Genomic DNA, 12,675 nt, shown 5'->3' on the forward strand with positions numbered 1-12,675 from the left:
ATCTGGGAACTTTCAGTCTGTGTCACCTTATATTAGAGAAGCAGAATATGACGGAGACTTGGAATTTTTTCCTGGCGCTCACGGTTCGGAAATGACACAGACAAGTGTTTTCTTTTTTCTTCTTCAGATCGAGGCTGCTTTCAATATTTGTCTGTCTTTTCAGATCAATGGACACGAAGCACCTTAAAAGAAATAAATGTTTAGGAATACAATTACAATTGTTAGAATACAGTACTCCTGCTCATAAAGTAGGCAAAAGATTCATGCGAACTGTGGATGTCTACCATGTGATGATCTTCTGCTAAATTTCTTCAAAGCACAAAAGCAAGTAAATAAAACGGTCTAACAAAATATTAGTCTTAAAAGCCAAAGTGATCCGAGGGCATGTTGACCCGATGTGATTCATTTCTCGTCATTTTGCAGAGATACTCATGATTTTCCAGAGATATTGATCGATTCTGCCCGAATCTGTTACATTTTATTTTCCCTTTGCACCAAACTTCTCGACTTCAAGCAGCAGCTGCTGCCTGCATGGGTTGATCACAGTTCCTCAGACTCCTAATACTTTTTTTCTTGGATAGGTGGTCCGAGAAATCCAAGAACAACAGAGAAAGCTATATTCTCCACTCAATGCTGGCTTGGCAGGATGCGTTTACTGGCTGTGAGAACTATTCTCTCCGCTCCTGTGTGAAAAAAGTTAAGATGATTTTCTCTCCACCTGTGACTCCACGGCTGGATGAAGAAAGGCGGCCCTGCACGAGCACTCGGGATGTTTTTCCTCGTTAATATGGCTTTTAATAGCAAAAAAAAAAAAAGAAATGTTTCAAGAGTGAAAGTGTGACTTTCATTTAATGGCTTGCTTATCGTCAATTTTCTTCACATTTCACCAAAACCTCACGACACACCTGAGCTCTCTGCGCAACACAACAACGGCGAGGCAGTGCCGCCGCTCCCGCAGGCGCTCTGCGTCTTATCGCCGGCTCATTACTGGTCAGTGTTTGACAAAAGCTCGGAGGGGGCGGCGGTAGCCGGCCGCCAGATTGCCTGTCCCGTCTGTGTGCTCACGTTCGGTAAGAGGGAGGGAGGACTGGAGGCGGGAAGGAGCAGGGACGGCTGCAGAGGGGGACGCTGTGTCTGCTCGCGCCGAATACGTGCGTTTCCCCCCGAAGGCCAGAGCGGTGGAGACATTAAAACACGAGGCGAGCGCCGAGCTACAGGATATGAGATCAAAACAAACAACGGACAACAAAATGACAAGCGGAGTTAGCGTCAAATAAGACGAGGGCACGTTGATTAGAAAAAGAAATTCATTTTTTTTTCTCCAAAAGAGAGAAAGAACAAAGTGGGCGTATTAGGAAGGGACAATGAAATGCAGTGTGTGAGCGGAGTCTCAGCATTTCTTCAGAGCATCACCAAGCAAACTGCCACTACTGATTAATCCTGATCGAGCATCTCTTTGTGTTTGTGTGTGGAATATTTTCCATTTGTTGGCCCAGGGGAGCCGAGCGGCAGCGGCACTGACGGTGATTAGGTATTCAGTATAAGGTTCAGCACGGGGGACCTCGGGCTCCCTCACAACCACATTTTATCCATTCTTTTTTATTTTATTTATTCCACTTTCATAAAAACAAACAAATTAGATAATGTGGAAAGGGAGTCTGGGATTAATTTTGAAGCAGCTGATTAGCGTGTGTGTGTGTGTGTGTGTGTGTGTGTTTGTGTGGGATAATTGTGTCTGGGACGCCGCCTCAAAAGCCTTCAGGCTTCAGCTCAGTCTGGGAGATAGAAAAGCTCCCACCTCCTCCTCCTCCTCCTCCTGCTGCTGCTGCTGCCCCCAACTCAGCACAGATACACCCCCCCCCACACACACACACACACACACACACACACCTCAGCGCTCTCACCTCTGCTCTGAGAGAACAAACTTATTCGACTGGAATCTTCTTTTCCTCTTTCCATCCAATCACACATCTGAACCCAGCATCTCCTCCACCGTCCTTCTCTCCTTTCCTTTCATATTCATCACACACACACGCACGCACGCACACGCACACACCTTAATTCAGTTTCAGCAAAGTGAGTAATTGGATTTGGTTAATTGGACTCGTGAAGGTTGGCGAACGTGGCTCAAGTGGAGAGGAGAGCGGAATCCCAGCGCTGGCACTGATCATGTTGTCCATGAGTCAAACCGTCATTAGTCGAGACACTGAACCTTCCACGTCACCAGTGGTGTGTGTGAGTGTGTGTTAACAGATTGTAAAGCAAGTTTTAACCTCTCCTACACAGCAACCAATGCTAGATGAGCTTCAAATCTATTTAGATGTTGTGTGTTTTCACACAAAATCACAAAGTCGTTGAAATAACTGAATATGTAAAAAAAAAAGTAGATTGGAATAACAAAGAATAGCTTCATCTTATCGCCCAACAAAACAAAACATTTTATTAGGAAGTCACTTCAGCCTCGATCCCAAACGTATGTGGAAATAAAACAGTGGATTTTTCTTCAGGCCAAACAAAATCTTCTCTCAACAAAGCAACATACAAAAACGTCTTGTATGTTTTCATTTCTTCTATTTTTACGTATTGGGTTGAAAACCATGACAACACTGGCTGGAAGTGTGTTAGTGTAGCAGCAAGAGAGAGGTGTGTGTTTGTGCGTGGATCACTGCAGGACCCTGATGAGGTCCAGCCCGATGCGGCCCCTCTGAGGGTCCACGTTCAGGACCCGCACCTCCACCCGCTCCCCGGGGCCCAGCGCCAGGCTGCGGCGGCGCTGGTCGGCGGGCAGCTTGTTCAGGGTGATGTTGCTCTTGTGGATGAGGCCCGAGCGGCCCACGCCGATGTCCACGAACGCCCCGAACAGGGTGGTGTTGTCCACCCGGCCGGTCAGCACCGAGCCCACCCGCAGGTCGCTCATGGACACGACGCCCCGCTTGAAGTCGGCCTGGCCGAAGTCTGGGCGTGTGGAGCAGAGGAGAGAGGAAAAATCAATAATTCAAGCAGCTTGTAAAAATGTTTCGGAGGGAAAAATGAGAAAAAGAGCGAAGGCGGAGGGGGGGGGATTGGGGAAGACATGACAAACAGATCTTACATTTCAAACTGCCACTCAATACTTCTGTCTACATACTTCTACATTTCTCAGGATTGTCTTCGGCTCCGTTTTCCACTTCGCCTGCTCATGAGATCTTTTTCCTCTCGGTAACAGTAACACAAACGGGGGGGGGCTTGCCCTCCAGGAAATAGTCTGGTCCAATTATCCACCCCGAGGCACTGATTTCATGCGGTAGCCTCGGTCCATCTGTTTGTTCAGCTGAACGCCGGCTCGCAACCCAATAGGGGCAACCTGAACGTGAACCTCAAGAACCAGAGGTCGGCTCACTGGAGAGCCCAGCTTGACGGGGGTTTTTTTTTTTACGCTTTCTAAATGAAACTGTATGAAATACATGGTGTGATTGGGTACAGAGAATGTGCATCAGGGTGCATTGTACTTGTCATTGTGGTTTTTGCAGCAGTGTTCACTCGAGTTTCCTCTTCATCTGAATAAACATTAGAAATCAATGAAAGTCGGTTCTGATTCTCAAGTTTATCCTTCAGTCAGACAATGATCAGTGCAAGAGGTAAACCAATCCCATCATGCCTTAAGAACATCTTTCATTGTAGCACCAGTCAGCGTTTAGAGCTGAAGAACGGCCAAAAGGAAGACGTCCTCAGAAAAGAGCCCGGCTGAAGCAGATCTGCGATGTGAAAGAGTCAAAAACTCCTCCTGATGATCGACGAGCTTCTTAAAGAGCCTGGATGAAGTTCCAGCTGCTGGAGTTTAGTGGCCGTGTTTCAAATGGACAAGATTAATTTCTATTTGATAAGATGAAGCCAACTGTGCTTGTCTTGGACGGTAAAACACTCCAGCAAACATTTCCTGACTAATTCATGTAAAAGAAAAAAAAAAAAAAACAAAAACAGAAAATTTTGCATATTTTTCTCACTGCTACATCAACATTTTTTTTTTATTTGAGACTTGCAGACTCTGTGTGTGTTGTGTAACGGCAAAAAAGGAGAGGGAGAGAGAGAGAGAGAGAGAGAGGTGTGACATTTTTAGGTAAACAAACCTGAAGCTGCAGCGAAGCTGAACCTAAAAGTTTCTTGGGATGTTGATATGTGACTGAATCCAAGAACTTCAGATTAAGGAGAAAAACAGAGCTCCTCAAGAATCTGTGTGTGTGTGTGTGAGTGAGTGTGTGTGTGTATTCTCCGTCCACCAACACAGTCTGCTGGACCCATCACACCCTGTCAGAAACATACTGCCTGTATTGTTGGGCTGCAGGAAGGAAGCCACGGCGCTGTCAGAGTCTATCAAGTTACACGGCCGAGACGCGCCGATTACGGCGGAGGCAAGAGAAGTCAGTGTGTGTCGTAACAAGCAGAGCAGCGGAGGAGCCGGACAAACACCGGTTTGATTTTCTATCAGTCTGGAGGGACCCATAAAGGACACGATGAAGGAAAGGAGAGAGGCGAGGAGAGGTTATCGTGACGGAGAGGCCGTCTGCGAAATGTTACACCGCTCCCAACATGGACAGTTCTGTGTTCAGTGACACCATTTCTACACACAAATAAATGTACAAATAACAGACGTTTCGCCTCATAAATACTGTCAATCATTCAATGGAGGATTTTCAAAGAGTTCCCACCTTGGGAGCCATTTTCACAAAGTCGTGTTGCAGATTCTATTTTAAATTCTATTCACCTCCATCCCACAGTATTCTATTTCAATGCATCCTATTATATTTAAATGCAATTAATTCCATTTCAGTCCCATTTTATTCCGTTCCATTATGTCCCACTCAGTTAAATTAGATTCTATTACTGTCCCTTCTATATTTCCCATCTTCTATATTAATCCATCATATTTTAGTCACTATTTTTTTGTGGAAGACTGGAAATATAATGACACAAAAAGCAAACAAACTGCTTGAACAGATGTAAATACAACCAACTAAACACATATTTTACTGTTTAGCAGTAATGAACATTTGGACCGAAGGACACATTTAATATATTTATATACCCATATTCTATATCTTCATATTTTAGTCTATATTACGCAATTAAATTTGATTCAATTCTACTTTATTCCTTTCTCTTGGTTCTATTGGACTCTTCCATCTCATCTGGATCTTCCATAACAACACGCCGGTGTGGCTGCGGGTCGTACTCTGTCGTATGTCGAAGCCCGGCGGCTGCGTCAGGCCGTCGATGATGAGCCGCAGGGTCTCGGGCGTGGCGTCCACCGTCCGGGCCAGCTCCTCAACGCCGCCCGTCCTCACCCTGCTCTCCACGCAGCGCCGCAGGCCTTCACTCCCAATCTGCTCCACACTGCCGCCCACCAGGGACAGAAACCTGGACACGTGGGAAAAAAATAAATAACAGAATGACATATTTTGAGGAAATAGTGGTGACGAAACTGGGAGGGATGAAGGAAAACAGAAGGAGAGGTGGGGGCGTGACACACACGACGTCATGAGGTGTTGAGGCGGCAACGTTGCGGAAAACACATATCTGCGTCAGGTACATCCTCCGAGGGCCGTAAAGACCTGACACCTCGTCTCCGCCGTCTGGACACCGCTTCACGCTCGCTGAGAAATCCAAGCCAATTAGCCGGTGCGGGAGCCAAAACGAGAAGCGGGATTTATACGAGGGAAACGTGTGTGTGTGTGTGTGTGTGTGTGTGTGTGTGTGTGTGTGTGTGTGTGTGTGTGTGTGTGTTATTTACAGGAGGCGCTTCAGCGCCACTGTGGACCAGCTGGGCGGCGTCCATGATGGATGTCGCTCGCTGGCAGCCTGACGCCACACAGACTCCACAGCTGTCCACCCCGTGATGGACACGACAGGTGGACACACACACACACACACACAAACACACACACACGTACACGCGGGAACACACACATGCAGAGACGGACAAACTGAATTCATGCGCTGTGTTGTTCCTGTTTGGAGGCTGCGGTAACGTGAAACGACTTGTGTACAAACTATGTCTGGGACCAGCTGCCGGGCCGGGACGGGACGGAATCGCCATCAAAGTCCACCGTGGAGACGCCACGGACGGGCGGAGTCGATCCCTCGGCACCGACACAGAACGGTGGCCAGATCCAGAAATGGCTGAGCGGTGAGGAAACAACACCTCTGGATCAAAATGGATGTGCGCCCGACACACTGGGCTCTTCCCTCCCAGAGCTTCTTAGCTTTCAGACCATATATCTCTTCACAGGAAAAGACGGAGCGGGGCCTCGGTGGCTCGGCGCTCCAGTTCACATATCACACGACTTCCTGTGGCTGGAAGGCAGCCAGGTGAGGGACAAGCATCTTTTACAGCGCACATTTTGAACATCAGTCCGTCAGGTAAAAAAGGAAATCTGAAGGGAACATTTCTCTTCCCCAACTGTAGATAAAACATCAAAACCCAGGTTGTTTTGTAGTATTTCACCTTTTTAAAGAAACTGTTGATCATTAAATATCTGTTCGCACTCGGGGAGGGACGCATGTTTTTCTGCACCGGTTATCTCACATTACAAACTGTTTTTCCGTAAGTTTTCAAGGTACATGTTTAACAGACGTCGACTATAAATTCCAACACATATTTACAGCGTTCACACCACAGACTATGTTTCATACTGCCGGTTTTCCTTTAATCGTTGTGATGCTTCCCAAAATCTGGAGTAAATGTTGCATTAACAAACAAAACAGACGATCCACTGTTATATTAACCTGTGCACAACGGCTTTGAGATGATTTCTAAAGACAAAGCGAGACAGAGCAAACAAGAGAGAGGTCAAGTGAAGCAGGTAACAACACTGAGGCCGGAGCGGAGGCAGAGAAGCTAAATATTCCTCATCTATTTTCATTTATTTACTCTGAAAAAGAGAAACAGCCCTTCAAAGGGTTATTTGCTTATCATTTCAGAGTCTGTACTTTATTTCAAATGAGCAAAAGAAATGAATTTGGTGTTTTTCATTCCTTATTGTGCTTTGATTGATCTTTTTTGTGTTCAAGTAAGGAGTGTGCATAATATTTGACTACAAAAATATTACACTTACTGCCACACGAACCCAAGAAGGACAGTGTCTGTTTACAAATCAGATTTAGGATAAAACCCGAGCGACAAAAAGTATTTGAGAATTTTGAGGAGAAAAAGAGTTTGGCGGTGATCTTACAGTGGATTAGGTGGGTGGTGGGTGTTGTTTTCAGGTGTGTGTGTGTGTGTGTGTGTGTATGTGTGTGTCTTGCCCATCTCAGTTTTCAGTGGTGTATGTTAATATTTAAGGGGTACCAGGAGTCCAGAGGCCTCCACCACTGTTGGGTTCCCACTCACATAATTACTACCAACACTGTGTGAATGTGTGTGTGTGTGTGTGTGTGTGTGTGTGTGTGTGTGTGTGTGTGTGTGTGTGTGTGTGAGTGGGTGGGCTATAATACAGATTTTATCCAGGCCCACAGCAAGGACCCTCTCTGTCTTGTGTTATGGAAATATTGGGCCCCGACTGCTCCGTATCAGAGAAATATTCGCCCCTTTTCCCTCACATCAGAATTCTACTGAACACTTCAGCTGCTTCACACCAGTGTGCTGGAATTTTGGATCTTTGATGTCAAAAAGTTGGTTTCTGAGTACATTGATTTATTTTTTTTCTTTCTCCTGATTAACTCATAACTTTTTTTTTGTTTGTTTTTCTTGAAACGTGGACTTCAGTGCTTTTGAGTTCCTGTTTCAGTGTGTGTGTGTGTGTGTGTGTGTGTGTGTGTGTGTGTGTGTGTCTGTACATATATATAGTTACAAAAAGGGGTTCATGTGTGGGCTGTGAGCAGTAATGTAGGATCTAGTTCCCCTAATGTGATGAACATGATATTCCTCATACACCATAAACTCTCTCACAAAGACACACACACACATACACACACCAGCGTTCGTTTCGAATTCAAATTCATTTTTCTTCAATCCTTTTCTGAGTCTTTTTTCACTTCCTGGCTGTACAACTGTCAAACGATGTGCAGTAAGTGAGCGTTCCTGCCCTTTTACCCCCAAAATAACTTCACTTCCAATATCTGGCAGAACTTCAACACCACTGTGTGTTTGACAGGCTCATGTTACACATGTTTCACACACTCGTACATCGAAGTTAGTCTTCGCATAAGAGCAGAAAAAGCACAGCTTCTTTGCTTTCTGATAGTTTTTGAACGTTACAGATATTCCAAGTCGTCGAGGAGTTACGATCACGAGAGGTAAAGATGCCAGATTCTGTCAGCGGCGGCAGGTTAGGAATATAAAGATTCAAGGGAATTATTTCCAAATAACTTTTAGACTAAAAACTGAGAGAAAGCACTGGCACCATGTCCAAAATCAAAGTATGGAGCCAGAGAGTCTCACTTTGTAAAAATAATAAGCTCTTTACACAAACAAATCAAAAACGGAGCATTAGAGTTGGATCTGTGGGTTTATCTAAGCAGACAGCCAAACAAGACGAGCGCACTCTCCGACTCGAAGTTCGGTTGGAGATTATTTACCCTCCGCCGCCTCGAAACGGTGCCGAGCTGTGGAAATTTCGAGGAAGGGCACTTCAGCACTGACATGTGGCTTTTCTAGCACTGTGTCATTTGACTGAACATCTACAGGAACACTGTGTGACGTGCTGAAAAAAAAAAACCACAAGACGCGCTCCGGGATGTGTTTTTTAAAAAAAAAAACCAAAAACACACGATTCTCAATTTCTGCAAGAGGCGGTAGAATTCAGACCGTCATACAGAGTGAGGAGTTAATCCGCACTGAACGGTCTACTCCCAGACCTGGATTATGCCGTAGTCATAACAGAGGACGAGACATTTGCCAGTGCAGGATTAAGAATGTTTACATAGATGGAAAATAGGAAAGCACAGCCCGATAACGAGACGGGTGAGAAATTAAAGTACAATTAAATGCAAGAGTGGGAAAATGCACATTTTCTCCACTTTGTAAACTGTATGAGATACATATATTTAAGTATAATCATATTTTAAACAAATGTAAATCTGGCATTAAGATTTACACTGATTAGGAGTTTAGTTTGTCACAATAGCAAATGTTCTAACTCTGCTAAGTCGGCAGGAAATAAGATATTCATTGTTTTGGAATAAACAAGCCTTAAACAGGTTTCTTGCATACAGGTAAAGTCCTCATGAAGTAGCTATCAATCCTGCATCCCACATAATCATTCATGTTTAGGAATGTGCACTTCATCTTCAGATGAAGCAACGTCTGCGTCACGTTGAGTTAACAGAAGCTCCCAAGTGCTGCGCATTTCCAGGTAACGCTCAATTTTCAGCAGAGTCCAACCTGCTGGTCAGCTCAGAAGATGCCCGGGCCGAGCAACCCCGGCCCCCCTCCGATGGTGAGTAAACACAATCACACACACACACACACACGTGAGGATGAGATAAGCAGTCGGTGTGAAAACGGACTGTAATGTATGATCCGTGTGTTGAGTCTTTGAATATCTTTAATGAACACAGTCCAGCTCCGTCTGCTGTCCCTGGACACTGGAGCCTGCAGAGGCGTGTTGGAGACTCCTGCTCACCAACAAGCAGCATCAATCTATCAGCGTGTGTGTGCATAGTGGCAAATCTTCCCCCCCGTGTATACACACATGCGCATACACACACACACACGTTCTCAGGCCATTAAAGGCACATCAACATGAGGGGAGCAATGCTTAAAGCCACCGGTGTCAGAACTTATGTAGACTAAACACGGTTGAGTGACTACAGCTGCAGGAGAGAGGTTTTCTCTCTCCCTCCCTCTCTGTCAGATGTTCAATGTGCTTTTGATATCAGCATCAGCAGTGTTAACAATCATTTCTCACACGAGGTGACACACACAAATGCGCGCGCACGCACACACACACACACACACACACACACACACACGCACACGCACACACACGCACGCACGTAGTCAAAGTCAACGCCTCCTCTCTTGTATCCCATGTCTGCGTAAATCGAATCAGAGCGCTCCACCGTTATAACCAAGCCCATATGAGGTGGTGTCGAAATCAGCTCCATCTTAGCTCCAACATGCTTTGGACAGTGGATTAGACTGCCGCACAAGTGTGTGTGTGTGTGTGTGTGTGTGTGTGTGTGTGTGTGTGTGTGTGTGTGTGTGTGTGTACTGCACCTTTGAGCCACATGGTAGGACTCGGGGTGGATGCAGGTCTGGTCCAGGGGGTTAAATGAGGTTGGTATGCTGCTATCAGCCTTTCTTTTGCCCTTCTTCACCGCTGGTTTCTCTGGAACTGCCGACTCTGACTGATCTGTGGTCCTGACACTGTTTAAAAAATAAATAAACAAATAAATAAATACATATTTCTGGGTTAAGATTTCAAAGCAAAAAGATGAGGCTACAAAATTACAAAAAAAAAAGGTACATTTTTCCCCCCGAACATGTGAATACTAAAGACAAATGTCAAAAAAAGTTGTTTATTAAAAAAAGAATAAACTAAATTACAGAAAACAAATGGAAGTAGTAGAAAGCGGCAGGAAAAAAAATCTAAACTTATCTCCAATTCCCTCTCTCACTGAAATTCACATTTCTATAATAGTAAATTACAGAGTTAAAGACTATATGGTTATTTGATAATCATTTTGATCAAACATCTATTGGGAATCATGAAAAAGGCCAAAATGTCAAATATATTATCTATTTGTGGGTAGACTCTGCAGAGTAATGGAGACACTGTTCAGAGTTCAGAGTGCAGAAGATAATAAGCATCTTCCAACCTGAACAAGAAATAGCAACGACTACAGAAAAGAAAAGAAAACGTGTACCTGTGTAAGGTTTGCGGGTTGATTCGAATGAATCCTGCACACTGCTGGAAGGATTTGGGCCCCATGCCTTTGACCAGTTTGAGCTGCTCCCTGTTGGCGAAGGCTCCTCGCTGCTCCCTCCACTCGGCTATGCTGCGCGCCCGTCCTGCACTGAGGCCCGCGACGTGCCTGACACGCAACACAACTGGTAAAAAAAGCTGCCAAAATGCCCAATAATCATCATTTATTGAAATAATTTGAAAGCATGTGCTCGTTTGGAGGGGTTTGCACGTGTTAATTTCCTGAGGACTACGCATGCTCATTTAACGAAATTGCATAAAAACTCAGATACCTGTCATATCTCCAATAACACGTAGGTATTTAATATTTGCCTTACAAGCTGTCCACACCAGATTTATATATATTACACAAACAAACTCAGCCAATTCTGCGACAGTGCTCTGGCATTTCAGCGTGCAATGGAAACCCCAGAGACACTCCAGCCAATACTCAGCATGTATTTTTGTCCAGCTTTGGCGGAACAAAGAGGAGAGGTGATTTGAAACTCAATTAGGCGGCTCTGCTAATAGCCGCAGTGACTCACGCGCTCAAACACACTGCTATGTCAACACTGCACATAATACCTCAGTCATCGACACGTCTGTGTGTGTGTGTGTGTGTGTGTGTGTGTGTGTGTGTCTTTAATGTACGTGTGTGTGCAGTGTAGCTTCTGGCGGGAGTGGAAAAAGCAAAGCGCTCACTAGCAGAGCAGACAGGTAAACAGATGACCTGATGCCTGCTCTGCAGCCAGCGCCAACTCATTTCAAACTGCAGAAAAAGTGTGTATATCAAATGCCAGCACTTCCCATACTTCATAGTTATGCATGGAAAATATGTGCATACGTGTGTAGTTCAATATGCTGCCTACTACACACACACACACACACAAACACACACAGGAGTATAAATGTTTCCTACCCTGCATGTATAACTGTGTCTACCGTTGCCTGTTGCTTCCAGTCAGCCCAGGGTGTGAAGCAACAGTCTAAACAGAAAGCTGGCACACTATCTGTACCGGTGTATGTGCATGCATAGAGTGTGTGTGTGTGTGTGAGTGAAAACCAAGCTTTGCCATGTTGTGGGAAAGTATGTCACAGGTCTGAGCTCCACTCCCTCTGTTTTCATGAATGTGCATGAGTGAAGATCTGCGTGCACAAAAACTTTCAAGGACGGCTGATATGTTTTGTACTTGACGTGGTTTGAAACGGCGGTGTGTGTGATCGACCTCATTAGCATCTCGGAGCAAATGTTGATGTCCACCCCGACGAAGCTCACACACTCCTGCACGACTCCGTCCAGCGAAGCCTTCAGAGCGCCGGATGAGACGTCATGCTGTGAAAACACAAGAAAAACACACACACACACACGGAAGACATATCAGAACAATTCTGGATTCACATATAATCCTGAATCCGAAATGGCCTCGTTAGAAAGGAGATGCAACGTTTAATGAGATGCAACGCCAAGCAGGAAACAGTAGGAAAGCCCTAATAGACTTCACATTATCATTTATTGTCATTTATTCACCGCTATTTTCCATTTTGGCATATATGCTGCTATTTGGTTGTGTGTAAGCAACATTTCCCCAATGGGATTAGAAAAAAAAAATATAATTCCTACAGAGATAAACACAGGAGTGAGAGAGAGAGAGAGAGAGAGAGAGAGAGAGAGAGAGAGAGAGAGACACAGAGGGGAGAATGTTTAGTTTGGCAGGTCAGTGATCCTGTACATTAATTCAAATGGAAGGCAGAGGCAGTCGTGTCTTCACACTGATGGTGCCGGAGGCGGAGG

General features: G+C 45.1%; 1 protein-coding gene across 1 annotated transcript in view; it reads right to left on the reverse strand.

Annotated features, from left to right (window-relative positions):
• Nucleotides 1-2,420: 2,420 nt before the first annotated feature.
• The window catches only part of srbd1 (S1 RNA binding domain 1), a 47,641-nt gene continuing 37,386 nt past the window's right edge, over nucleotides 2,421-12,675 (reverse strand). Inside the window, exons 17-21 of the mRNA XM_030105972.1 lie at nucleotides 12,110-12,216; nucleotides 10,846-11,013; nucleotides 10,196-10,345; nucleotides 5,210-5,394; nucleotides 2,421-2,955 (exon numbers count right to left, since the gene is read on the reverse strand). Coding sequence (XP_029961832.1) covers nucleotides 2,663-2,955; nucleotides 5,210-5,394; nucleotides 10,196-10,345; nucleotides 10,846-11,013; nucleotides 12,110-12,216 — 903 coding nt within the window. The 3' untranslated portion in view covers nucleotides 2,421-2,662. The remainder of the gene's footprint in view (nucleotides 2,956-5,209; nucleotides 5,395-10,195; nucleotides 10,346-10,845; nucleotides 11,014-12,109; nucleotides 12,217-12,675) is intronic.

This window comes from Salarias fasciatus, chromosome 13, assembly GCF_902148845.1.
Source record: "Salarias fasciatus chromosome 13, fSalaFa1.1, whole genome shotgun sequence".
Classification (NCBI taxonomy): Eukaryota; Metazoa; Chordata; class Actinopteri; order Blenniiformes; family Blenniidae; genus Salarias; species Salarias fasciatus.